The sequence below is a fragment of the Drosophila ficusphila genome, unplaced genomic scaffold, assembly GCF_018152265.1.
Source record: "Drosophila ficusphila isolate 14025-0441.05 unplaced genomic scaffold, ASM1815226v1 contig_412, whole genome shotgun sequence".
Taxonomy (NCBI): Eukaryota; Metazoa; Arthropoda; class Insecta; order Diptera; family Drosophilidae; genus Drosophila; species Drosophila ficusphila.
In genome coordinates this window covers 1030667-1058262 of record NW_025064326.1, presented here as the reverse complement: position 1 = coordinate 1058262, position 27596 = coordinate 1030667, and the positions used below count along the sequence as shown (strand labels likewise).

General features: G+C 47.0%; 4 protein-coding genes across 6 annotated transcripts; 1 reads left to right on the top strand and 3 right to left on the bottom strand.

Moving 5' to 3' along the window:
• Nucleotides 1-194: 194 nt before the first annotated feature.
• On the bottom strand, nt 195-25543 carry LOC108091475 (tRNA-dihydrouridine(16/17) synthase [NAD(P)(+)]-like). 3 transcript variants are annotated; one of them, XM_017190694.1, is made up of 5 exons: nt 25437-25543; nt 1659-2107; nt 1152-1596; nt 926-1091; nt 195-866 (listed from the first exon to the last, which is right to left on the bottom strand). In XM_017190694.1, exons 2-5 carry the CDS (start codon nt 2083-2085, stop codon nt 384-386), a joined length of 1521 nt encoding a protein of 506 aa, XP_017046183.1. In that variant the 5' UTR covers nt 2086-2107; nt 25437-25543; the 3' UTR covers nt 195-383. The 3 variants fall into 3 exon arrangements, with proteins under 3 accessions (XP_017046183.1, XP_017046185.1, XP_017046184.1); XM_017190696.1 differs by lacking the exon at nt 25437-25543 and adding an exon at nt 10441-10553; XM_017190695.1 differs by lacking the exon at nt 25437-25543 and adding an exon at nt 10394-10507.
• Nucleotides 12052-20527, bottom strand: LOC108091471. Its single transcript, XM_017190688.1, has one exon. The coding sequence runs from the start codon at nt 19981-19983 to the stop codon at nt 17059-17061; it is 2925 nt and encodes a 974-aa protein (XP_017046177.1). The 5' UTR covers nt 19984-20527; the 3' UTR covers nt 12052-17058.
• LOC108091472 lies at nt 22938-25374 on the top strand. The gene is made up of 3 exons (XM_017190689.2): nt 22938-23249; nt 23306-24463; nt 24525-25374. The coding sequence occupies exons 1-3, from the start codon at nt 23052-23054 to the stop codon at nt 25176-25178; spliced, it is 2010 nt and encodes a 669-aa protein (XP_017046178.1). The 5' UTR covers nt 22938-23051; the 3' UTR covers nt 25179-25374.
• On the bottom strand, nt 25437-27577 carry LOC108091474 (protein mushroom body miniature). The gene is made up of 2 exons (XM_017190693.2): nt 26401-27577; nt 25437-26348 (listed from the first exon to the last, which is right to left on the bottom strand). The coding sequence occupies exons 1-2, from the start codon at nt 27499-27501 to the stop codon at nt 25812-25814; spliced, it is 1638 nt and encodes a 545-aa protein (XP_017046182.2). The 5' UTR covers nt 27502-27577; the 3' UTR covers nt 25437-25811.
• Between the last annotated feature and the right edge of the window lie 19 nt (nt 27578-27596).

The following is a 27596-nucleotide window of genomic DNA, read 5'->3' as shown; positions in this document are numbered from 1 at the left end:
AGTGACCAGAGATTTTTGTTGTCCGAATGTTGCCAGAATCTGGAAACGGGCGTCTAGTATATTTTGTATGACCATTTTTAAAAACGGTCAAATTCAAATTTAATATATACGACTTTTTTTAAAAAACAAAAAAACGGATAAAACATTAATTTAATTTGAATAAATGAACTTTATTTTGTTTGGAAAAAAACTAGTTTATCTTACGCTGTCATTTATTTGGAACAAAGAATCACACTCGGCACAATTCAACAACTTGACTCACCCTTCGATGTATGAAGTTCGTAATATTAAGTAAATTAACTTAATTAGTTAGCTTGTGAGAAGTACATATATTTTAAAAAGAAGGTCGCAATTTTCCCTATAGCACTGAGTAAAAGTCAGCGTCAAAGCGGATCCTGCGAATCAACTGCAGTCGTCAGATTGCTGACCGGATTTCCGGATCCCTTTTGGTTGTCCTCCTCCGCCACGTGCTCCTCGAACTGCTTGGCCTTGGCCCGGCGGGATTTGATCAGGATCCCGTGGCCGGGACAGTCGCAATCCGTGCTGTAGCAGCGCTCCTTGCAGCACACCCGGCACAGCCGGAACTCGCACTTGGAGCCCTGCGGATTGGCGCACTCCGTGCAGTACTCCAAACGGCGCTCGTGGCGAAGCTGGATCTGCGCCTCCGTCTTGTTGGGTCTTCGCTGCCGCCGGCGCAGCTTCTTCATCCGCTTGCGGGAGATCTCGTTGCCGTCCTTGTCGAAGTACTGCCGCTTGGCTCGATTGGGATCCTCGGCCTCGCGCTCCTTCTCGGCGATCTTCTGGCGGTGGGATTCGGGTGAGGCGCGGATGTACGGCTGGCACAGCCAGGGAGCCAGCGGCAGAACCTGCGGGTAAGCAAAATAGTTACTCAAAAACCTCTCGAGTGATTACCCAGTCAACTTACATCTTCCCCTGATCCATCAGCCATTTCCTCGGGAACGTAAGGCACTTCTCCCTTGTGGAACGGCTCGTACTTCGCCTGCACCTTTTGCACCACTGCTTGGAATTGCGCCAGCTGGTTGGCAGTGGCGAGGCGTTCCCGCAGCTCCGAGTTCGGCCGCAAGTTCATTCTGAAGAGTGGAGAACCAAACACTCGGAACAGTTCCACTTTAACTTCTTGGTAAACTTACATGTGGTGGAAGAGCTTGAAGAGGTGTCCTCGCACGTAGGAGCTGGGACAGGGATGGAGCTGCACGAGCTCCAGGTACTCGCTGGCCATTTGCCAGACGGGCGGTGAGACTCCCTGGAAGATGGCCGGGTTGTGGAGGTTTCCCTCGGCGCTCATCACGCCGTCGACGCCCGTTTCCGCCAGGCAGCGGTGCACGTCTTCCAGTCCGAGGATGTTGCCGTTGGCGAACATGGGGATCTTGACCTGCTGCCGCACCTCTTTTATGTAGCTCCAGTCGGCCACCCCGGTGAGCGGACCCTTCTGCTCTCTCGTCCTTCCGTGGACCGTGAGCAGCTGGCAGCCGGCTGCCTCCAGCATCTTCGCGTACCTGATGGTCTTCTCGCGGTCCTCGAAGATGCGGATCTTGCAGGTCACAGGTACGGAGAGCTTTGCGTGCAAGGTGCTCACTGAAATTAGAGAGGGTTTAGATTGTAGGAAGACTAGCTCAAGCTCAAGTATTTCCACCCACCGATCTCCGTCAGCAGCTGCCACTCGTCCTGCAGAAAGGAGCCGTAGTGACCGCGCTTGGCGATGGCCTGCGGACAGCCCAAGTTGATGTCCACCGCGTCGCAGTGGTCCTGGGCCAGGAGAGCCGCCTCCAGGATCTGCTGGGCGTCGTTGCCGCAGAACTGGATGATCAGCGGCCTGTCCTCGGGACACGTCTGCAGCGCGTCCTTGCGGTACTTGGGGTCGGTGGCGAAGAGGTTGGCGTGGTACATCGGCGAGTAGCAGAGCTCGGCGCCGTACCGCCGGCACAGCATCCGCCAGGCCAGCTCGCTCTGGTCCACCATGGGTGCCACTACGTACCGCGGGGATCCCAAGGCGGAGCGGAAGAACTCGTATCCGCCTGGCTTGGTGGTAACATTGGCTGCCTCTCCGCTCTCATCGTTCACCATGGCAAGTTAGGTGGTCTTGGGTCTGTAAGAAAAGGGAAACTTTAACTATAGAATAATCTGTATTTGTTGAATTCGACTAAAATAGTAAATAAGGTAATATACTTTGAATTCGGATTGTAAAACCGAGGATGTAAGGGTGCGGAACCCGCTCTTTTTTCCATTTTCCAAAACATTACTCATACTGCCAAAGGGTTGACAAACGCCCGCAATGCAGCCAAATACTGTGGCTCATTTTTTAGTGGCTAGAAAGGGGCGGGGAGTTTTCCCGAGCCCCACGCATTTTCACAGCCAACTAATTAGCGAAACATTAGCGGCGACTGGGAGCGGCCGAGCGACTGCGAAAAAAGCCACTCACAGTTGGGCAAAGTCAAACAAATTTTCACTGAACTGTTGACAGAAGCTCGCAGGAGGAAAACAGAACCCAAGGGGAAACTAGGTGAGGTAAAGGTTTAACTTTGGCGCTGAATACCCACTTACTTGCCTTAAATTCCTTAGTGCATTTCAGCCTTTAATGTAACTAATTGTATAACTATTTTCTTACAATGAACATTTTCTTTGTTGCCTCTGAGTACGAGAAGTACGATAAGGTAGTTGGCAAAATTTCACTTTTATTGCAGATACAATTGCAATCGCAATCGCACTGACTGCTGATTGTTTGTGTTTGCTCTAATTATTTTGCTTCGACTGCCTCCGTCGGGTTTTCTCTGCCATCTTCTTTATCTGCCGCTTTCCACCGCCTTCCCCCGACAACATTTCACTTTTCCCCGCTTTTCGCTTTCGTTTTCGGGGCTTGGCCCAGCCAAAGAAGCGTGAAAATTGCGCTCTAAGTCAATGCACAGCAGCAGAGGCAACAATTACGAGCAACAACTAATTGAGTTATTCGAGTTGTGCATGCAACTCAACTTAAAGTTTAAACTTAAGCCCTTCTTTCCTGCTTATCGAAGTTTTCAACTTGCGTTTTCGGATCGGATCGCATGGTATAAAAGGTAGCAACAAAAGTCAATTTTCCTTAAGTACAGTGCGTTACGAGGTCATTTAGCTTTAAGTACCTGTTGTATCATAACTTAAGGATTACATCAGTGATAGAAATGGGAGATCCGTATTCCGGGTGTGTGTGAACTTGTTTGTATTCCAACTGAAGAAGCTGCCTTAGGCTTACGAAACGCACCTGCATCTTGGCACACCCGAAAACAGGTGACCCAGGCAGCCAGCTAAATACTTGCATAACTTGGCTCGATTGGAAATTTACTTTGGGCACACTTGCACACAAACACACACACACAAACACAAACAAAGGCAGAAGAAGTTTTTGCATTGCAAGTTTACTGACCGGAAATGGCATGCAAGTTTATCAATGGCGGACGGCAGATCCCATCTCCACTTTTTGGGTGCTTTCCCCCTCCCACCGCCTTCTGGTTTCCCAGGACTTTTCAGACTTTCCTGTTGCTTAACTTTTTTCGCTGACAATGCGCACAGAGCCATTTGAAGCCAGTGTCTGCGAGTAATTAAAGTTTAAATGGCCAGGAAACTTTTCCGCCCCTCGGAACGTAAATTGCATAAGAACTGAACCGAACTGAACTGAAGTGAAATGCATGGCCCGGAAAAGGGGCGTGGCTGCTGTTGCGCCGCCAGCTGTTGGCTTTGTCATAATTATGGCCAAATTACAACCAAGTTACCAAATGAGACGTCCACGGGGGATTACGAGGAGCGGGGGGGAAAGTGGCGAGGGAGGCTACGTTTTGAGGCTCTGGGCATTTTGCAATTAAGAACTTTCCCCAATCCGGAGGGGGACGAACAAGCCCGACTGCAACATGAACAAGTCTGTTCATGTCGGCGGATTGTGCAAAAAGTGATTTACAAGTTGCAACTAAAATTACATCCCCCATTTACAAAAAGTTTGACACAACAAAATAGTGAGTTAAATTTGACCAAAGAATAATCTACACATTGCAATGTGTTAGCTAATGATGCACTATTAACTGAAAATGTGTTTCTCCAGGATCAATATGGTGTAATCGAATAGATTTGAAGATCCGATTACTATGGACTGACTCTGTCGGGCACTTTTTGATCCCTTTTATCCTCTTCTAAATGCACTGCCAGCTGAGTAAATTATGTAATTCCTGACTGATTCAGTTGGCCAGCCGCAGGGTGGCCAAAACCGCTGTGCAAAATGCGCAATGGCCGAGACCGCAGACAATTGCACTTGGGCTCCCATCTCCCCCAGCTGGCGGCCAATAATTGAATCTGCGGCATGACGCCGGCAATCGCTTTTCAAAGCTTTCGATTTCTGCGGAGCCAGGCAAAGATAATTAATAATTTCCGCACCAATTAAGACGCTCCAAGACCAAGTGCATGGCCAAGGCAATTGGGGTTTTCACTGGGAGATACCGCAGCCAAAAGGGAGGCACTGGAGCATGGAGGTACATCGGCCACGCCCACACAACTACGCTCCTCGCCTGCGGGGAAATTGCCAAGCCCCGGGTGCTCCTTTTCCAATTTTCGAAATAGCTTTTCGGACGGGCAGTGTAATGTATTTATTTAGTGTTAACCTTGCAGCACGTTGTTCACTGGTCATAAAAAATTCAAAACTTGAATCGAAAAGGCACGCTCACTACAAAATTGCGGGCAGGGATGGAAAAGCTTTGGAAAAGCTATTAACTTAGAAAGAGTTTAGGGTACTCAATTAATAAAATCATAGTAAATCAGTATTTAATACTTATGATCAATGGTTTCATTTAAAGGGAAATAATAACTAAATAGGACTTTCAAGTTTCTGTAGTTTTGAATGTACTTCCAAATCAACTTTTCCATATCCCTGGACTGGCAGATAAAGCTGACATATTAGCCGGGGGCCATGGGAAAAGTGCAGACGCTGACAACTGCCACGCCCCTCTGGCGCCTCCGAAGTAGCAAAACCCAAAGCTCAATCGAATCCTGGAGGCCACTCCACTTCAGACTGCAGACGAAGGAAGCTCGATAAAAAATTGGTAATGCGAAAAAATGTGAATTAACTTGCTTGCCATTCAACGAGGCGTTAAATCCTTTCAACCAACATAAATGGTTTGGAATGGGGATGCGGGGTGGGGGATGAGGACGGAGGTAGGAAGGAGGAGAGGAGGAGTACAGGAGGAGGGGAGGGGGGTGACCTGCTGAGCTTGCTATTTCAACTCTGCCATCTTCTCTTCTAATTCTTTCATGTGGTTGTGTTTTTGGGTGGGCTCCCCCAAAACTCAGACGAGGAATTCAACGGTTCCTCACCGCCATTTACTTACACTCAAAGAAAAGAGTATCTCTCTGAGTTGGGAGAGAAAAGAATTTGAAGAAGGGAGATCATTTAAGTTAACTAATGAAATAGTAAAAACTACAGCTTTTTAACTTATTGTTTTTTCTTTTTTTTTGGCTTTTGGAAGTGTTTTTCTGGAGACGTCGGCTGCTGTGTCTTCTTCCATTCCCCCATTCTCGCTGTTTTATTGCTCGACTTGCTTTACATTTGTTTCGCTGTCGAACTTGTGGCGCGACAGGCGAAAAGAAAGCAGAAGAAGAAGAAGAAGGGGGCAAGGAGTCAGCAGGAGACAAACACACTCGGAATAGCGATGCCAGCTCCGAAATATGACCTCATTTCCACACACTCGCACTCACTCTCTCGAGGGCTTCCCAGCGGGAAAAAGATGTGGAAAATATGCTATTTTTCAGTGGTTTCTTCATACAAGCGGAAGGGCAAAAACCTCCTTCACCCCTTACATTTTTGCCGTCTCTCCTTTCAAAATACACGGGGGTGACACACAAAAGGAAGGGGTAAAGGAGGTTTGCAGGCCAAAAACCTGTGGATGCTCTGGCTGCTGAAAGCAGGGCAAAATCCAGTGGACCTACGGCTGCTGAATGCAGGGCAAAATCCAGTGGACCTACGGCTGCTGAATGCAGGGCAAAATCTAGTGGACCTACGGCTGCTGAATGCAGGCCAAAATCAACTGGTTTTTGTCCTTCCCGCTTTACAGAATTTCCACATGTAAAAAACAATACTTTTTAATTTGGTATATGCATTTATTAATCTATATACAGTCCAAGGACCTTTGTCATAAGTATTTTTGTATATTATATTTTTTGCCTCAGTGAACGATGAACGCAGATCATCTTGATATTGGCGAAGACTGTAATTGTCGTTTCTGAGTGACTCTGAAAATAAAAACCATAATATATTAATATATAACATATTAATACAAATCAAAAAATATATAAAAAGTATTGGGAAAAATAGAGAAATTTAGAAAAACAAGTATACTTACCATACAGTACGTTGGAGAAATTATTATATGAATTTAAAAAAAATGTAACTACATAGTAACAAGCAAGGCTATTTAAATTTATTAAAAATGTAGTGAGTACTTACAAATGCTCCTGGATTGGCTTCGGCATCGGAGTCCAAATGGCCGAGTTCTTGAAATGATGAAATCGGAAATGCCCGCTTGCGCACGTTCAGATTTGCCATTAATATTGATATATGGGCCAGAATATTTGATGTCGAATCTATTACAAATTTTATGAAAATAAACATTTGTTTGTTCTTGTGAAATTTAAAATAAATTTAAATAAAAAACTTACTTACTTACTTGACAACCGCCTCTGGCGGCTAATATTTAGTTTTCGTAAAAATGCTTATGTTCACCATATCCGTAACGCTGAAATAAGGATATACAAACAAAAATATTTATGTTATAACTTACCTTTATCTTGTTTTTTAGAATAAACTTAACTTTTTTCACTTTTGACACATTTTGCACGACATTTTATACTGATGTGACCGTGCATATTCTGAAGAAAGACAATAATTAGTCACAACTTCGTTGTAACTTAAGGTCATATTCAGAAACCCACCCCATTTAGCGGTCCGAAATTTTCTACTCCTACCGCTACGCCTGCTAAAAGAAGCAGGTTTTCAAGTACTCTAAAAACCTCCTTCCCACTTTCCCGCTGGGTTTCCACGAGTTTTCTTCGAATTACGCACACAGTGAAAAGTTTACAAAAAGAATGGAAAAAACTACACAACTAGAAAACGATTGTAATGCCACATACTCTAGCAGAGGGTATTTAACATTTCTCTCTCACCAGCAAAAGCGTTTAATTAAATTCGAAAAGTGAATACATTTTTGATGAACATAAAATAAATATAATATGTGGTGTTGCCCCACAGGGCATTTAAGCCTCGACTCCCCCAAAATAGGTTAGCAGCCCATCTTTTCTCTTACTCAGCAAGTGCATTGAAATTTGAAACTTCAAGTGGTCAAGGATGGTAAATGGGTTTGGCAGAAAATGGGTTTGGGGCGCCATTGGTTGTGGTCTATTAAAGCGCAGGCTTGGTCAGCAGCACCACCACTCCCTCCCCGGAAAACTACACCCCGCTTAACATGCAACTGGCGACTCCCAGTGGCGTGATGGCGATCAAATTGAAAAAAAAAACTCTTTGCGTGCAGCCACAAACACAGAAAATAGAGGCACTCACAAAAACATTCAGCAAGGCGGCAGCTACAACTACAATGGAAAATAGCACGACAAGCGAAAAAATACACATGTAATGAAAATTGTTCCCAGAACTGACTATTTTATACTGCTCCCCAATTGGCATGACGCACTCTTGCTATCATCATATTCGGATGGCCGCGAGTGTGTCTTAAATGTCGGTGAAAAGTGATTAAAGTTGTGCTGATAAAATATCAATAAGCAAACAGTCAGTTTTATATTCCAACAACCCAATTACTAATGAATGGACGAATAATATTTACTTTCAATTAATTTGGAAATCGATTGTTTCGTTGCCTGCTTTTATAATTGAACAGTAATGGTTTTTCTTCACTATTATCTTTCTTTGTGAATCCTTCTTAATATATTTTTGTGAACGTCCTTGGCTAGCCATAAATTAGAAGGTTTCTTCCCACTTAGCGAACTTGGCCGACCAACTTTTTATTCCCACTGCTGCTTGAAAACAAAATGGGTTAATGGGCGGACTTTTGAAGCCCCGCTGGATGTCACCGCTTAATCAAGTGCAGGGGAGCTGCCTCCACATTTGGGGCAAATGCCAGTTACGTCTGGCATTTCTTATGCAAGCGGGTCAAAGTCAGGGCACTTGGCTCAGCTGGAGGTCCCGCCTCCCCATCCTCTGAACTCTTGTGCACCGAAAAAAAGAATGCATTTCAAGCAAAATTTAGATGGGTGTACCTGCATATCCATTGGATATTATTTCTATCTACCTTTCAACACAATTCGCACATGAAGTTTCGGATGATAATTGAAATAATTGTAAAGGTTTTCCAGTGTTCCTGCTGGCCAAGTACGCTGGTCGTCCTGTATGTATAATCCATTTGCTGACGTAATAAACCATAATAAAAGGCCGGAGCGCGTAACAAGCCCGCATTGTGCCATTTCAAGGACAACGATGGCAGTTTTTCCCCCAAACGAGGGGGGAAAGCCGGAGGCGGAGCTGTGGCGACAATTTGGCGTCTTCGGCTGGGCGTTTCCCGGCATCTCGAGACAATTGAAATGGGGCCAAGTTACGAATGCAGGCCCCATCATTTGGGGCATAGAATGTGCATAGAACGAGCTCTTTGTTTGGCCTGCACTCAAACTTTCGAAGGGTCACAACGGGGGCCGCCTGCTTAAATATGCCACGTTCACCTGTAACCTTTGCAAATTGGTTTATTAATTAATTCCCTGCGCTCAGGTCTCGGGTTGAGGGCTCTCCGTTCTCGCGCTTCCTCGTTTTCCAGTCGCCAGCTCTTTAATGTTGTTTGCACACTTTTGATGAAATTTTATTACACACAGCTCATTAGGACTAATGATGCTTGTTGCCTGTCAGCCTTGATTCGCATCAGCTTACACAGAAAAAAAGTTGTGGGGTGAGCAAAAGGAAAGAGTTTTGTAATACAATTTCGGAATCTTGTAGAGGGTGATATAGGTTATAAAAAATATAAGATACATAAAGCAATTATGCGTGGAAATTTGCACTAGGTATTTCTCTCTGTGCAGGGAAACTTGAGACGAGAGCCGTAGCCCGAGAATGTGGATAAGGAGGAGGAGTCTGGGATCCAACTGCAGTGACGATAATGAAGGGCTGACAGATGGCCTTGCTTGACATACAGTATTGAGAACATATATACGGTATCCGGAGGATCCGGGGATCCGTGGACGGGTGTGTGTGCGTTCGCCTGTCTGCCTGTGCACTTAATTATATTTATATGCCCAGACGATGACGATGACGTTGACGGTGACGAAGCCAGCTGAGACCAAATGGCCAAATTGAACGTGAATTCCACTGATTGACTTTCAGACAGAACGAGGTAGTCGGGGAACTAGAAAGGGTTGGGGGAAGAGAGAGTTTTCCTTGGAAGGCAATTACTTAGTCAGAGTCGCTAAAGTAGTCAGCACCTTAAGCCAGATTTTCAGAACCAGAAAGTTTTCGTGCTAACAGTTTAGAGCAGGCTTCAACCCTTAAGGGGGCTTCTCATGTAAAATTTAAAAAAAATCGAAATTTTTTTTTTTTCATAAATCGATAGAATAACGTCTTGAGAGTATATTCCCGAAGTTTTATGACTCAACTCTCAATATTATGGAAAATATCAGTGATTGAACGAGCGCGCTCAAGTTCAAGACCCACACTAACTCAAAACTTTAAATCGTTTTTTCTCAAAACTATCTTTTAAAAAACGCGGTACACGATTACGGAAAATCTACTGAACCGATTTTTGATTTCTAAAAAGTGTTTTGCAGATTATACATTGATCGAGTGCGTGAATATCTGAAATTGTGAAAAAAAGTTATTTTATACACTTTTCAGCCCAATTCAGCAAAAAAAAGACGAAAAAATGGCACTTTTTTTTCAAGACGTGATTTCAATATTTTAAAATCGAATTTTTTGAAGTGGCTGACATTCACGCACTCGGTTGAACCTTGCTGCATACAAAAAAATTTTTTTTTGTTTTTTTCAGATGAAAACTTTTTGCTCCACACTGTACCGCAATAAGTCCCTCAGCCGCGTCGAGCCACACGCGACCTTGAATAAGTCCGCCATTTTGTTTTTTAGAATTTTCAAAAAATGTTTTTCTCATACCTTAAACATGTCTTCAAATATGTGCAAAAAATTATTCGTGTAAGTTTTCATTTTCCAAGTGAAAAAAATTCCCAAAAAACCACTACTTTTTGGCATGTTACATGAGAAGCCCCCCTTAAAAAAAACTAGTTCACTGCAGTGTTTATTTTTAGCCCTCTTCACAAGTTGAATGCTGAAATTAGAGTTTTTTCCCCTTTTTGAACCCACCACTAAAACTAAAACAAGAATCGCTCCTGGAAAAAAGTGTTGCCTACTTATCAGGCGTTGCTCAATTAGTCGTCCCTTCTATGTATGAGTATAGACGGCTGGATTTGGTTGTTTGTGGTGTTGCCAAAGTGATGCTCAGACACCTACAGCAGCGCCCAAAATAGTAATTATTTCTGAAAAAAAAAAAAAAAAAACAAAAATTGTACATTAACTGATCCCCTTTCATTTTGTTTTATACTTGGATAGGATACATATTTTTAGCGAGCCTATTGCTATGGCCGCAGCTGTGGCCACACACACCCGCAGACAAGCACTTAGGTACTCCCAAAACGATACATCCTTGGGCACTCACGAATACCCACTCCTTGTGTTTATCTGCTGCAAAGTGAGGAGCAAACAAACAAGCCAAATGACACGTACCCATAAATCCCCGACGTTTTATTGCCAACGCGTTAAGCTCTGCGTGTGTGTGGGTGGGTGTGCTGTGTGCCTGTGTGCGTGCCAAGGTGTGAGCGAGTGTGGAGCTGCGTGGGTGTGCGTGTATGTCGTGTGTGTGATTTGTTTTGGAGAGGCAAACACACGACAGAGAAGGCAAACAGGAAACATAAAATGCCAACAACAATTTACTTTGTTAATTTACGTACGAGTATTTGCATAAATAATAAAAACAACATGCCAAAGGATGAAACAATAAAAGGGAAGCACAATAAGAAATTTTGTTACTTTCGATAGAGTTCTCGGGAAATTCCCTCAATCCCGTTCGATTATCGATTATTGGTGGGGTAAATTGCTGGGATTCGAAGGAACCTAACAATTCTCGAACCTATAATCTCACTTAAATTCAGTTCCGAAATTGAAAGCTTTCGAAACAAAACCAGAAATTAAATTGCTCATAAATTTTTGTACTCGACGGCACTTAAATGCAACCAATGTTCGCAATTAAGTGGGTAATAAACCGTTGGTTTACTTAAATATTCCTCATAATAATGTATACGCAACGTGAAATCAACACAATGATAAATAAAAGAGGGAAGAATGCGTAGTACCACTCATAAATAAGGCAGAACGGCTATAGTACTACTTTAAAATTACTTCAAACAACTTAAATGAAAATTACTTGCCTGGAATCGAACCACTTGGAAACCTCAAAATTGCGCATACGCAGCGTGGACAGCCGCAGATGACGGGGAGAAGGGGCGCAAATGCCGCACAGTGCCTCTGAACAAACGATGGAGGTAACTCGACCATAATGACCGCAACGTGGAGCAAATTCAGCAAACGGAGCCACTGCTCACGATGAAATTGTCAACACGTCCGGGGCAATACTCGAGTCCCAAAGCCGTCAGAGGCCCCACAAACTACTCTCGGTTTGGCTGGCCTGGTAAATATTTAAAATGCCAATGAAAGGGGTCAGAAGCGACCCCTGAGCCACGACAATCAGCGATGATGACCCACCCATTTGCCACCTGGTGGCCAATGATAGTTTTATAGCCAGCTAGTTGTTGCCACTTTTGTTTGCTCGCTGGCGTTTTTATTACACTTTTCTGTCCTTGCTCTTTTGCACATTCAACTTATAACGTTCCGGAGAACGTTTCCATAGTCACTTACTTCTAAAGGGGCGGCTTACGTAAAGTACTAGCAAAAATATCAAACGAAAATAAAGTTACATTTATTTATTTCAGATTAAACCAGTTTTATACTTATTTTATATGGTACAAAGCATTGCCCCAAATCCACTAAATTTCAACTCGTTTCTGTAGCATACTTATTTGGGTTTGCTTCCTTTAAATGTCTCTCTACTTTTCGCTTACTCGTAAATATCTTTCTATTTCGTTTTCATTTAAATTTGTTGGTAATGGACTTTGTTAACTGCACAATTTATCAAAATATATTTGTTTTTGCTTTGTGCTTTTCATTTCACATTCGATTGGCTGGGCTAAATTAATACAATTATTGTTTCGTTCTTCAATCTTTTATTCGGTTTCTTACATTCCTTTTCCTATCTCCGTGTTTCCAGTCTCATACACATTGTTATTTTCCTCAACTTTTCTTTGTTAATTTGTTTAAGCCTAAGTTACAGGAAGATCTGCCCACAAATCGGTTCAAGGGCCTATCTGGAAAGTCATTAACTAAATTGAAAAGCATATCAGAATCAGAGGAGGCGAGGCGGTCGGTCCGTCGGTCGGTAGGTCGGTCGGGTCGGCCACCTATGTCTATGTGCTCCGCATATTCCACCTGACTGGGAATTCAACAAAAGAGTGCAGGAGTTCGTTGAACCAACGAAAAAGGAAAGCAAAGCAACTGAAAATGTCATTGCAGGGCGCAAGTCGAAACAAAAGGCGTGGGCCTTTGGGGGAGTGGCACGTCGGCAGGTCGCCAGCCCAGGTGGAACGGGGTCCGGAGTTAACCCAACCACCACTGCTAATAACAACCCGGAGCGCAGGTGGAGGTGGAGCAGCTGGGCCGAAGGCAACTGTCTGCACTGATGAGACATCGCACCCAATTCGGGCCCCATCAATCATAATTCGTTTGCATAGAGCCAAGCCAAGTGGGCGAACCTCTCCTGCAGGCGACCTGAGAAATTAGACAAATTTTCGAGAAGGCGTTGCTGCCACACTGCGAGAAAAAGCCATTAAAGTCACTCACTGGTTGCTTTAAATTCAACCAACTCATTACTCACGGTTTATCCCAGTGCTTCACTGTGTCCCAGCCAAAAATGCAAAACATTTTCGGTTTGCATGTCAAGGCAGTATTGAAACGGCAACAAGAAATGTTTTATAATTGATGCACGGCAATATAACCTGGGCAACAACAACAACAACAAGTGGTCATGACAACAACAACAGGGAGTTGCATTTGTTGCCATAGGGAAAGTCAGTCAAGTGGGAGAAGCCCCCGCCCGGTTCTAGATGGAATATTTGTGCTTTATGTCTCGTAAACAAACTTCACAAGCGGGAATCGAACTGAAAAATCGAGGGCGTTGCCTGGCAGTTCTCCCTAGCCCCTTTCGGGGGCGTGGCCACAAGCCAGGAGCCAGCGAACATGACACGAACATGCAATTAAAGTCGAATATATTTTTATACAAATAAATACGCACAGACACATCCGGTATTTCTGTTGGCACTGCGTTTGCACATCCATATGAATACCTCCGCAGCGGAGTGAAAGCATTCGCGCTGGAAAAAAACCGAAGTCCTCCAGGTGTCTCCGGGACCTCAGGTGCATGCACACGGACAGACGCCTTCGGAGTGTGACTGAATGACCAGAAGGGATGGCCAGACAGCCGGATGAATGTGTGTAGTTCGGATACATGGGCGGCAACAGCTCAGCAAAGGCGAGAATCCGGAAAAAAGTCTGCCATTGCAAAAGATTGCGCGAGGCAGAAAAAAGAGCAAGAGATAGCCACTTTGGTGTTTCCTATTTAAAATTCAAATTTCAGCAAGCTTTTGTGCTGCACAAAGTCTGCAAAGAGTGAAGAAAAACTCTTGGGGGCAGAAAAGAAGCAACAAAATGTTTTATAAAGCGAACTTGCAAAACAAAACAATGGGAAACAAGTTTAAAACTCTCCACCAGAGAGAAGTCTAAAGATAGTTATAAGGCATTTGTATTCAGAGTAGTTCCCTGTCGTTTTCCAATTCCGTAATAAAACAAAACACGCAGGGAATAATGAATGTGGCGCACATGTCGGATACGTAATGAAGCGCGGCGGCTTCTGTGTTCGTGTGTTCTCAGGCAGCAGGTGCAGCTCCCAATGTTAACGCCAAGTGCCATCAAATTAAACATTTTCGCACACACAAACACACCAACACACATACACGCAGGCACACCCACACATGCACACCGATTGTGAGCCGCAGAAGCGCCCTCAAAAGTATGCAGCGGGTTTCGCTGGCGGAAATGAACGAGGCGAAATGAGAAAGGCAAGAAATTGTTGCTCCAGCTGTCAGTGGAGCCAAGTCTGCATTGAAAATCCATTTATAGTCGTTGCATTATGTTATTTTCAGTCATTTACCAGGCGTCTGTCCGCTGTCACTGCAAACGAACCGAACTCGAAGCGAGGCAACTGCAGAAATGCATGTCAGTCCGCCGGAAGTCGCGTCTTTTCAGATACGGGCTCAATGACTCCCCGTCCCGCTCCCCCCCATCCCCCGTCTCTTTCTAACCCCATCGCTGTGTTGGCTATCTGTGTGAGGCAGCCGTATTTGCAGTCGAGTCGAGTTGATTTGCCGTGTGTGGCAAGAACGGGGTCTCTATAATTAACTTGCCATTTATTTTGGCCCCAATCCGCCGACAGAGTGACCGAAATACTTGCGAAATGCACAAGAAAGCTGAATTAGTTAATTGGAAAGTTGGCTAAGGGAACACGGAACAAGTGTCAAAGAACCAGGCCATGTGACAAGAATGTTTTCAGCGTTATTTGCACACCAACTTATATTAAACCCATTTAAAAACGGTCCCAAGACTTTGCTGACTTGCAACAACGTTGTTAAATATTAAAACTAATTCAGTTTTCAATCTCTTATTAAATGCAGTTGGAGCAGCAAGCAAACTTAATAAACGAGTTAACAAAGTGAAACTATTTAAATGCCCAAGATACCCAAGAAAACTTTGGATTATGTCCTCATAAGCTAGGGGATGCCATTAAGAGCAGGAATAGTTGAAAGTGGCAAACGAACTCTACTCTAGATTCCTGTTTAACTATTTAACCAGAAAGTTTGTGAGAAGCTTTACCAACTTTGAAAGCAAATTAATCATGGTTTCTTGTTAATGGACATTTGTTTTGAGTTGCCTGAAGTCTAGTAGTTGTTCTATACCATCATCTATTTATGCTTTTTAGGTGGCATTAAGTACTGCCTCTTCACGTGACCTTTAATATTTTTAATATTTAATATTTACTAAGGTATTTTTAGAGGCCACTGAAACCATTAAAGACACGTTCGACCTCTAGTTGGCATTCTGTGATTCAGGTTGCCATAAATTGATTCGGACTGGTCACAAAAAATCTAATCACACTCAAGCCCGAGCCACTCAACGGACAGTTTGCGTACTCAAAGCGAATCGTTTGCAGCAATCCATCTGTCTGATACACCGGCCACTCCCACTCCCACTCGTAACCCCACTCCTGCTCCACATGCTCCTCCGCTGGTTAAAAATGGACTCCTCCCGCTGTCAGTTTCAATAACGCCAACCGCCGACTGCCTGGGGGGCGGCGATAAAAACCAGTGGCACCACCTGAAGCCCGGAGTGTCATGTGCGTAGTCGTTATGGCTGTCTATCCGTCCATGTGGCATAGGAATAGTATCCGTGCTTTTAGCCGGGCAATCCCCGATAGCTGTCTGTCTGACAATCGAGCAGGATGAGCGGTGAGCTCAATCCAATGCCGCCTTTCAAATTTGACGCACTTCCCCTTCCCCGCCCCGTTCAGGTCATGTTTTTCTTGACTTGTGCGGCATTAATTATTCAGCTCGGCATATTTAATGGGCCCAGCGACAGTCGTCAAAATCAAGTTTAGAACCCATGACAATTGCCATCGGCAGTCGGTTGGGCCTGCTTCCCTGCATTTGAATTTAAATCGAATGAAAACATTTGCGTAACAATTTGGCAACATGCTGCAGTGGTGCCCTCGTCCCCGTTTCCCCTGCTTTGCAGCCGGATACACAGCCTCACGGATTCAGATACAGATACAGATACGGGCGGGGATTCAGCTGCAGATACAATACGTAATCACCCGACGCCTTCGCTACACGTTTTCCAAAATGAAAATCAATACCAGCGAGGAGCGGGTGCGTCAGAAAGAGTGAGCTCTGGGGGGAAGTCACCCAACTCCCAAACTCCACGACATGCTGTTGCATATTTTATCAATTCAACTGCAAAGTCATTCACTGGATGCCAAAGACACGTTTAGTTTGGGGGAAATGCAGTCAGGGACTAACGATGCCAACGACGAAGTTCCGGATGGAGCAACGGGAGCTCAAAGCAAATGCCAGGCATTCATCCAAAAATTCCCTCGGACGAAGGGGAAGAAAGCGCTTCAAAGGATAACGCTTGGAAAATATCAATTTATCCAAGCATAAAATGAAGATTTACAAAAACAAAGCACATTGCACTTCAGAATGCAGCTGGAAAAGCTTTAACAGAACGAAATAACCGCTTCTACTTGAGATTTTCTTAGTAAGACTAGAGCTATAAATCAAAAGTTAAGAACCAAAGTAAGTCTCTGAAAAATTGTTATGAGTAAGGAGCCTTTGTGGATAGCCCTCACAATTCCATTGACTAATTGATTGGACCAGTTTAAATTTGTTTAGTTAATAAGCTAACAAAATACGTCAAACATAAAACATTCCGTCTGACCAAACGTCCTGCAAGAAATTCCCTGTTTCCCATTACCTATTCCCATCTGACTCTCAATAAATCAAATAAGCAGTTGGCCAACTCAAACAAAGACGCCCCGATCGAAAGCGGTAATTAAGTTGGCCATGAAACCGCTTCGCTTCACAGGCAATTTCCTTTCCTGGCCCTGACAGCCCGCCACCTACCACCCACTCCTCCTCGGGCTTAATTGATTCCAGTTATGACTTTCGATGCCTATTTGCGGATTAATTGATTTCCGGAACTCCTAACCTAACCTAAGCACTAAGCAGAAACCAAGACACCGGACACTACGTCTAGGTGCTGCTCGAATTGGAGCTGAGGCTCTGCAGGGAGCTGTTCGAGGCGGTCTTCCTCAGCGTTTCCCCCGCCAGGCTGCACAGGTTCTGGACCAGTAGCGCCGAGGGGTGTCCGGATCCCGCGTTGCGGCTCAGCAGCGGCGAGGACGTGGCTTTGGCCGGGTTGGAGTTCGAGGTGGCTGCGCTCTGGTGGAGGTGCCTCAGGGGCTGCGGCGACGTGGGGTTCGAGAGGCCGGACTCGTGGATGGGCGACAGGGTGGGCGAGCGGGTCCGCAGGAAGTGCTTCCTCCTCTGCCGCCGATAGACGTTCCCCAAGCTGGGCAGCGTGCGGCTGTTCGTCTGGCTGTGCTGGCTCTGCTGCAGTCCGCCGCCGGCGAAGCCTAGGGTCTCGGCCAGCTCGGCCAGCTCCTGGCTGGTCTGGTGCATCTTCCGCCTCGTCGGCGGCGGCAGGGCGGGCGGCAGGGTCAGCGTGTAGGTGGTCACGCTGTCGTCCCTGATCACGGACGTGGGCAGCAGCATCAGCTCCTTGTGGCCGCACGAGGGACTCGTGCTGGTGCAGCTGGTCAGCTCGCTGCTCTCCAGGGAGCTCCTGCTCGGCGAGCTGGCCGGCGGCGTGGGCGTGGCCGTGGAGGCGGCATAGCCTCGCCCAGCCGCCTGCAGCTGCAGCGGACGAATCTGGTTCTGTTTGATGGCGGAGCCGCCGTGGTTCTGGTGGTCCTTGCCGGCGACTCCGTGGTGCGTCCCGTGGCGACAGCGGGGTCTTCGGTAGCGTCCCAGCATGCGCAGCATGTGCCTCAGTCGGGAGCTTCTGGGCGGCGTGGGCGTGGCCGTCGCAGTTGCCTTCAGGGGCAGCTCCTGGTCCAAGCCGCCGTTCAGGGTGCGGATGAACTGGATGGGCAGCTCCTGGGCGTTCAGCTTGGCCGCGGCGGCCGCCTCCTCGCGCTCGCGGAACGTCAGGGCGGCCAGGAGATCGTTGGGCACATCGGGACTGTCCGGCACGGAGGCGCAGCAGTTCCATTTCCTGCGCCAGCGTTGGTGCTTCGAGATGTTCCCGGCCGCCGTCGCCGAGGAGGAGGATCCCCCGGTCTGGCTGGTCAGGGTGCGGGTGCTGCTGCTGCCGCCGGCGCTGCTCACGGCTCCCGAGGAGCCCGCCGCCCCGGATCCCCTCCGCAGGCGGAAGGTGCAGAGGGTGCACTGCTCCGTGTACTGCAGGTAGGTCGCCGGTCGCTGGGGACGCGGCTCCGCTGAGATCAGCGATCCCTTGGCCACGCTCACCCGCCGCTGCACGGAGCTGGCCGCGAAGCTGGAGCAGCAGTGGAAGCTGCTGAGCGTGTCCTGCTCCACCTGCACCTGCGGCACCGCCTCCTCCAGCAGCGAGCAGACGTAGATGGCCTGCCGGCTCTGGTGGAACTCCCTGGAACTGGCGCAGCAGTGCAGTCGCAGCGATTGCTCCGTTTGGCCCACGGCCTCCGGCGACTGCTGGCCGGGATGAGGGGCACTGGAGCAGCAGTACAGCTGCTGGCCAGCCGGCAACGACTTGGACGGATTGTGCGACTCGGGCAGGGAAGCCGAGAAGTGAACGCCTCCGTTCTTGGCCACCTGGCTGGGGGCTCCGTCCAACAGCTGCTTCGCCTTGGCCTCCTGCGCCTGCCGGTGGTTCCTGATGTACTCGTACGTGGTCAGGCCCAGGAACGAGATGTAGATGTGAAAGAAGCAGAGATGGAGCAGCAGGCCCGCACTAACGGCGGCCAGCAGTCCCAGGACTCCCAGGAGGAGCAGGAAAATGGTCTCGTTCACGCCGATTCCCCCCACCACAGGCTGGGTGACCGTGAGGTTGGTGAGGCTGATCCCCGGCTGCGTGGTGCTGGCCTCTATCAGGGCAGTGAAGTTCTCCAGGAGCGTGGGCAGTGTGGAGATGGTCAAGTTGGCCAGCTCCTCGTCCGCCCTTTCGGCACGTTCCTCCTCCGGCTGCTGCTCCATCAGCATCATGGTGCCGTTGCCCAGGCTCAGGGTGATGTTTATGTAGTCGCCGCCGTCCAGCGGGTGGCTCGTCTCCGCCCCGGGGCCGCCTATCCGGCACCAGTAGAAGCTCAGCCACTCCGGCTGGACGTAGTAGAAGACGATCTGGGCCACCACGGCGGCCACAATGACCAGGGTGGCCACCACCGCGCTGACCACGCACATCAGAAAGGCCACATAGTTGCGGGACCCGATGCAGTGGTTCAGCCACTTGCAGTGGTGGTCGAACTTGCCCACGCACTTGTTGCACACGGAGCAGTGCTTGGTGCGGCTCGAAGAGGTGCGGATGTTGCACAGGTGGCACCGCCCGTTCTCGATCACGTGGCTGTGCTTCGTGCGGTCGAACTCCGGCACGATCCGGTCGTTGCGGTGCACCCGCCGCAGCTCCTTGTCCGCCGGATCTGTGAGCAGCGCGGTCAGGTGCGAGGCGATGTGCACCAGGTAGAGGCCCGTGATCAGACCGTAAAGTGGTCCCTGGAAGGGCGCATGGAAGGCCGGGATGAGCACCCAGTAGCTGGCCACTCCGAACAGGAGCAGCACCAGCCAGCCAAACAGCTGAAGGGGATGCAGAGGCAGCTGGAGTCCGTGGAGGCGTCGCCCCTTCCGGTGCTGCACATCGGCGATGTTGTTCTGGTAGCTCACCAGCTGCGATAGCCGACAGAGGTGGCGGTGCTTCCCTGGTTCCTTAAGCTGTGCTTCCGGGGTGATAGCTTCTTGGTTAGCAACGCTGCCCAGGATCTGGGGCCCTCTTACTGGGGTGACTACTCCCTTGACGGGCTCCTCGCTGCCCGACTCCGTCAAACTGGCAGTGCTGATGGTTATGATGTGGTCCGTGGTCTCCGGCGTCCTGACTCCGTTGGCTCCTTTGGGTGCCGGCTTCAGCCCTGCTGCTGATGTGGACATCGTGTTGTTGGGTCCGGAGAAGATGGCTCGGATGATAGTGGTAATGAAGATGATGTATGAGTGATGAACGTTCCTGCTTGGCAGCTGAACATTACATTTGATGCTTAGCCACGCCCTCAACGGATGATGCAATCCTTCTGTGGAAGGGCTTCATATAATTCCCAAGCGGTTTTTTACCATATTAGACGGATTTACTTTCTGTGTTTGATTAATTTAAATGCGTAAATTTAACGCTTTAGTTTAAATTAGTATTTAACAGTTCTTTTATTTTGCTTAATTGGGATTCCACTTGGGGTAAAATATTGAACATTTAATTTCGTGTAAAAAATATTTCTTTTTGTGTTTACTGCTTTTCTTTTTTATCTTTCAAAGTCCAAGTTCGACATTTTATTTGATTTATTAAATGTCCTTATTTACCGTTTTGTCTCTATTTACATTGTCTGGCTTTTATTGTTACTGCTTTTTATTGGCTTTCTCTTTTACAGACGCAAACTTTTATTTTTATTTATATCTCCATCTTCACTTTTGTTTGTTTTTTTCAAACTTTTTTTTTTGATTTTGAGCTCCCTTTTTGCACATACACACACACAATTTAATTGTTTTGCGTTTGCTATTTTCTTTTTGTTGTTGCGAATTGTGAATGGCGCAGTTAACGGTTCATACGTGAGCGTATTTTGTTTTTCTCGCTTTTCTGCTCAAGTCCTTTTTTTTTGTTTGTGGCTGTGAGGGGGTGGTTACACTGGCAGCGGGCGCATAAAAGCAGGATGGTCGCCACCCCCGTCCGTTACTCTGTTATTTTTCTTTTTTGCGGGATTCCTGCTCTATGATTTCCTTTTTCGTTTTGCTACTTATTCGACTCCCACCCACACGGAGGCAGCCTAACGCATACAAAGGCACCGACACGTCGCGAGTTAAAATAACAGTAAAAAGGCGACGGCATTCGCGGTTACCGTTACTCGAGCTCCCCGAAACGGACAACCGACTCCTTCAACCGACGCGACCAAACGAACCAACTTCCCACAGAGTAAAGAGTAACAAACTTGGAAGCTCGGTTCCATTCGATTGAAACGAACCATGGTTGCCACAGTAATGTAATGTTTAATTTTGGCTTGAATATTTTCTTTACTTATAATATAGCTTTAACAACAGTATTTTTGTTTTTAAAAATAAAATTAGTATCACATTAAATTTAAATAATAATTCCTTTCCGGTGAAAAATCATTAGAATTTTTTTAAACTGGAAACTGTAAAGATGTAACTCAGTGTTCCGAACCCAAGTGGTCTCTCACAGTTCATAGTCGCTTAGATGAGAGAGAAGTTGCGAGAGAAAGCCTCTCTCTAGTTGAATGTGATTGAAAGTCTTTCTATATCTGATTGAAGGCTAAAAGCTTTGCAGTTGAAAGACGCAGCTTGTCAATTTTATTGACAACAAAGCCAGATGAGAGTGAAAGAGAGAGTTAAAGACAGCTGTGTGCGGTTTTGCCGGTACCGTTTGTCAGATGCAGAGGGTAAGTGGGGGTGACTGTCAGTGGCTTACGAAGAAGGTTTACGTTTTTATCACACTTCAATAGTGAGCTCCTTATTTTGCAAACAGGAAAATATTTGGTTACACAATAACCAAACAAAATTTTAAAAACTTATCCCTTCTTTAACCTCTCTAATGGTAATTCAGGGGGAAGCTGCAACACTATAACGAAGCTTCATCCTAGCATGCGTTGTGGGGTAGTAATGCTTTCTTATGCGTTTTTGGGGGTTGTTCGGGAAATCGGTGCGTGATCGCTTAAGATATGAAATTACAAAAAAGTGTATTAATTTCTATACATTAATTTTCATTTTAATTTCAATAAAGTTCAATATGAAATTCGCATGGTTAAAACCAAGATGCCATGCCATTTCCTATTTCCCTAAGGATTATTAGCTTGTTAGCCGAACGACTCACGCTGCCATCCCTTGGGACTCGTATCGAAGCAGGAAGTAACTATTATATAACGTAAAATGGGACAGGGGAGAATAAAAGGCCGTTGGAGATTGGCACGCACCTTTCGTTTTCCGACACAGGTTTTCTTTTTTCCTCTTTCCTTTTTTCGGATACCAGCATCATTTTTTATTTATGCCATCGGACAGGGGGTTGGGATGCCGTAGGTGTTAGATGAAATGGAAAGCACACTCGAGAGAATATTTGGAGCACGTGCTGCAGCAAGTACGTTTCAGCACTTGATGTGATTTTATTTACATGGAAGATACACGATAGCGTGCGGGAGTGGGTGGACTTTTCCAAGGAAAAGCCAATGCAGACATGCCGACGCCTGACCGACCGATTGGTAAATATTTATGCCCGAGATGCCCGCAATCTAGAGTTGTCCAAAGGCAAGAAACGAGGTCACCAGAAAGCGGGCGGAACTAAAGCCCATCTGCAGATGGAGACCGCGAAAGACGGAGACGAAAAATGAGCCGGGGATTTGTAAGAGCCCCAGACAATCGGTCGGGAATCTGCTGAAGCACAACTAATGATGCGGGCTACGATCCCGACTTGAACACTGGGATAAGGTTTTAAAAAGATTACTTTAAAATTTGAATTAAATACATTCCATTTCCCGAATCGCCATAAAACAACTTCAATAAATGTGATCAATTTGAAGTCATAGTCTAGAAAACAAGTCAGTGTCTCATTTTATTAATTTTGTTTGCAAATTTATTGAGTTGGGTTGAGCTTCCGGTTCAATGTTGTTGCCTCCTGGCGACGAAAACGAAACAGACGGAAACACCCCAAAATACCACCCACAACCGCTTACCCAACGTAGGGATACACCGGTAACAAGAAAAGCTTTGATAAGCAGAACTAAGCACTTCCACTGAACCATCAAACTAAGGAAAAACGCCATTAAACGAGATGGTTGCAAATTTTACGGGCTTTCCATTTTTTCGACAAAGGAAAACGTACAATCTGAAAGTAGGCCGGCTTTTATGGTTTAAATTTCGAACGATAATCGAAATTAGTCGTCAACGCTCAGAGAATAAATTTATTTGTTCACTCGAATATTTAGGGAATATAAATAAAAAGTGGCAAGATGATCGACATACTATCGCTGCCACGCCGCAACAAGGTGTCCGGAAATCCGGCCCTGCTGAAGATGATCTCGTTTAAGACCGGACTGCCCATAAACAGCTTGCCGGGATGGGAACTGATTCCGCTCAACTGCAAGCTGCCTATGCTCAAGTGCCCCGGAAATCAAGTCATATTCTCGAAGAACAAGATCGGGCAAGATGTGAGTGCAAAGAAAAGGGTTAAAACATTCTATATATTTTCCTAATCCTTCGCCAGTTCAAGAGCGGCAAGCAGGAGTTCGAGTGCTCCGTCACCGAGCACATTCCCGAGTACAATCCGTTGCACGACTCCAATCTGAAGACCTTCTACTCCAACGAGCGCAATCTGAAGCGTCTGCGGGAGAACGGCGAGATTACGCAGGAGAACGATGTGATTTGCAACCTGAAGGACTTCAACCAGCACCGCCAGGAGTTGCATAAGTCGCAGCTGTACTACATTTTGCAGGCGTACAAGCGGCGAGAGTCGGAGCAATATGATCGCATGTTGATCGCTAATGCAGAATCGATCACGAAGAAGGATCATCAGAACCTGGCAGCTCGGCACCAGTGCACCGAGGAGGTCCTTGCCAGGAAGCAGCAGCAGGAGGAGGAGCGCCATGAAAGGAAGGTGCACTTGTTAAATATTACGTACGAGAAGTTTAAGAGGTTGGAGAACCTGGCCACAATGCAAAACATGCTGCTTGAGCACCGCAAGATGCTCACAAATATGCGAGTAGCTGCCCACGTCAGCATGTGCCAGGATATCATGAGGAAGCTCCTAATCAAGCAGAAGAAGCTCTTCCAGTTCAAAAAGGACCGCTTCAACAAGAACATGCGCATCCTGAGAAAGCAAAGGCTGATGAAGAACACGGAGCACCAGATCCAGTCATGGAAGAAAAGACTGGATGAACGGATCGCCAATCAGCGAAGGATCAACTACCTCTTGCAGGAGGTGGAAAAGGAGCGTGAGGCGTTTATAGAGAGGCACAAGGCAATATACAGGGATAAGTGGCAGCGGATACAGGACGAGATTAAGGAGAGATCTCAGAAGTCCATCGCTGCTCGTCAGCCCAAGAAAAAGCGCCGCAAGAACAAGAAGAAAAAGAAGCCGATAATTGAACCACGTAAGCCATCCTTTTGCGATGAGTACCAGGCCACCTTTGAGGGTTTGCTGGACAGCGATCTCTGCTACGCCTTGAATGCAGCCATTGCTATGGAGGGCCAGACCGCTCTCAGCTTCGCCCCAGACGATCCTATATACAAGGCGGCGCAGTACATACTGGACTACATTATAGCCGGCTTTAACGAGGATCTCAGCGAGGACGAGTGCGCCCTGCAGGTGTTGATTACACGCATCCGAGACTTTGTCTGCGATGCGAAGAAATACGTCCACTACGTAAGTGGTTGACTTTACTTCTGCCTAACAGCTCGCTCAATACTACTCGCTACACTTGCAGAAAGCCTTCCAGATCATCGGTTTTGCCAGGGACCACAAGGCCATGGAAGTGCCGCCGTCGGTGGCCAAGCCGCCGAAGAACCAGTCGCGGGCCTCGCACGTCTCCTTCAGCGGTGTGGCCAGCACCATTGGCGTAGGCAGCTACGAGATTCATCCGTTTGTGGACGTGCGCCCCTGCGGCGAGCGTCGACCCACGCCGGCGGGTTCCCTGGCCTCGCTGGTGGTAGAGAAGATCGGGGAGCAGGTGATCCAGGACAAGGTACGCCTGCCGCACCTGAACCGCAACCAGATCGTGTTTATCGAGCACTATCTGGTAAAGTTTAAGCGGGATCTGCTGGTGGGCCTAGACAAACTTGTCTTTGCGGCCATCCAGTGCCACTTTGAGAACCGCATGATGGAGGTGCGCGAGGAGCTGCTGCTGCTGGACAGGAACTACCTGTTCGAGCAGATTGCACGAGGGATTCTTAGCTTTGCACTCAATCCGCTCAACTACCAGTCGGTGATGAAGCTGGCCGTGAGCGTTTTGTCCTGCGAGATCATCTGGGAGCTGCAGCAGACGATGCTCAAGCCGGGCATCGATCCGCGGGGCCAGAATCACCCTGTGACCTGCGGATCTGAGCGGGAGCGCGAATCCTTAGCTCTGTGCATACCCTAGAATCCTCACACGAAAGGAGACCCGGAAATCTTTCAGAGTATAATTATATAAATTCAAAGTATAAGCTGGATAATTTCGCACTTATTATGGAGTAATCATATTTCAGACATTCAGATGTACAAAATTTATGTGATATGTTTTTGTTTCGTTTTGAGATAAATATAATACGTTGTTTGCAGGAGACCCGAATATCAAATTTATTGATTATTTCTTTTAAATCGTACATTTTTAATGGAATGAAGTTAAAAAAATACTCACTGTTGCACCTGTTGGAACTTCTTATTTGAGTTTTGATTATTTCCTTAGTTTTCGGCAGAAATAGACTTGTAAACACTGCAAGATTGAATTTTTTACCAAAAAGCGTGGAAGCAACAGCTGGCAAAACAACCAGGGCTGCGAGACTTTATTCATCCCGATAACTAGGGCTTTACCAGCCTTATCTGTTATCGATACATTTATGCATTTTTAAATTAATGAAAAGAATAATTCGATCTAGACGGCTTATTTCTCTTTAAAACCATGCAAACAATTGTTTTTTGAAATTATTTGTAATTTACAACTTAACACTTTGTTAGCATCTTTACTGTACAGCAAAACACTTGAAGGATCGTCTACAACTAACTTAAGTACTAATTATTTAGGAAAACTGAACGGAGCCCCATAGGGATACATCATGGAGTTGTAAGGGGTGCTCGCAGCGCCCAAAAGGGGAAACGGGAAAACTTGTGGAGGTAGGTTTTTGGCGGTATTTTTTGCGCCGCGTTTCCGCTTCTGCTTGGCTACCTGTGGCTCGTCGCTGGATTCCGACTCCTCGCTCTCGCTGCTGTCATCGGTGGCCTCATCCTCGTCTTCGTCCTCATCCTCCTCTTCATCCTTGGGTTCAACCTTCATCCTTTTCTGAGGCGTCTTTTTGCTCTTCTTAATCGCCTTTTTGTCCTTTTTGGCCTTGGCTGGAGTTACTGGTACTGGCACTGAAACTGGAGAGGCGACAGTACCAGCTGGAAATGCAAATCGCTGATCGCCATGGAAAGCGGTCATCTGCTGCATGGCAAATTCCATAAATGCCTGCATAGCAATGTTCAGGTTTGGCGGATTCGGACAGTTCTTGAGACCGTGATACCGACCGGAACAGTTTCTGCAGATCATCTGGCACTGGAAGGAGGTGTGGCCCTGAAAGTGCACATTTTAAAAGACTTAATATATACTTTTATGGAACTCATACCTTCTTATCGCAAATACCACAAGCATCGGCGGCTTTGCTTTTGTTTTTTCCTTTTCCCGCCCTTTTTTCTTCTACATCTTCCATCTCGCTGCTCTCCTCTTCATCCGTGATGGTAAACTGGCGCTCCTGCGAACCCATACAGACGACATCCTCTTCAATCTCCTTTGACGCATGTTTACCCTTTTTCAGTGGCAAACTTTTATCGTCATTATCGGAATCCGAGTCAGAAGATGAGGAGTCGGAGGACGAGACAGGCTTGACAGCCTTTGGTTTGGGCGAAGACACCGTAGTCTTGCTGGCTTTTGTTTTAAGTGAGGCTGCCACAGCTGCAGTCTTGGCTACTATTTCGCCTGGCTCGGGTTCGGATTCCTCCTCCGAACTGCTCGAAGAACTGGAGGAGCTCTCCTTCTGCTTTTTTGGAGACTTGGGTTCTGGTTTGACCACCGGTGTGGGTTCTGGCTTGGGTTTCAGTAGTTCCTTCTCCTTCTTGATATTGATAAGCGGCACTGCGGGCACTTCTGGCGCAACAGGTGGCTCAGGATCAGGAGAAGCCGAGGGTGCAGCAGTAGGGTTGGCAGGTGGCACACTGTCCTGCCTGTGAGACGAGGGAGCAGGTGAAGGAGCCTTTATTGGTGGTTCCTCGGTGAACTCTCCCACGTTGTCGAAATAAAGCATGTTGTTCTGACCTGGGCTAACATGGTGATCTTTGCCATGCCAGGAGTTGTTACGTCCGCCCTTGTTCGAGTCCCTACCGCGGTGACCTCTCCCCCTGCCTCCACCACCACCGCCACCACCACCACCACCGCCTCCCCCTCTCCGTCTTCCATTTCGCCTGCTTGACTGCTGCGGAGTGTTCAGCTGCTGCTGAGGATCCCTGAATTTGTTGAAGGCATTCCCGCCAGGTCCCCTTGGTCCCTGTCCACCTGCAGCCCCTCTTTCCGACCAACTGCCATTCGTTTGGGGAGTGTGGCTCTGATTTCCTCTACCGCCGCCGCCGCCTCCGCCGCTGCGCCTTTGATGATTGTTGTGCCCATCTCCAAAGTAGCGGTTTTGGTCCTGCGTCGAATTGTTCCAGCCGGAATGTCCTCCGCCGTTGTGCATCGTGGAATTTTTAATATTTACGAAACGAACCGCTTAGCCGCGGTGCACGTGTTGAGCCGATTGGCGATATCGATGAAAAGCTATCGTCTGTGCAA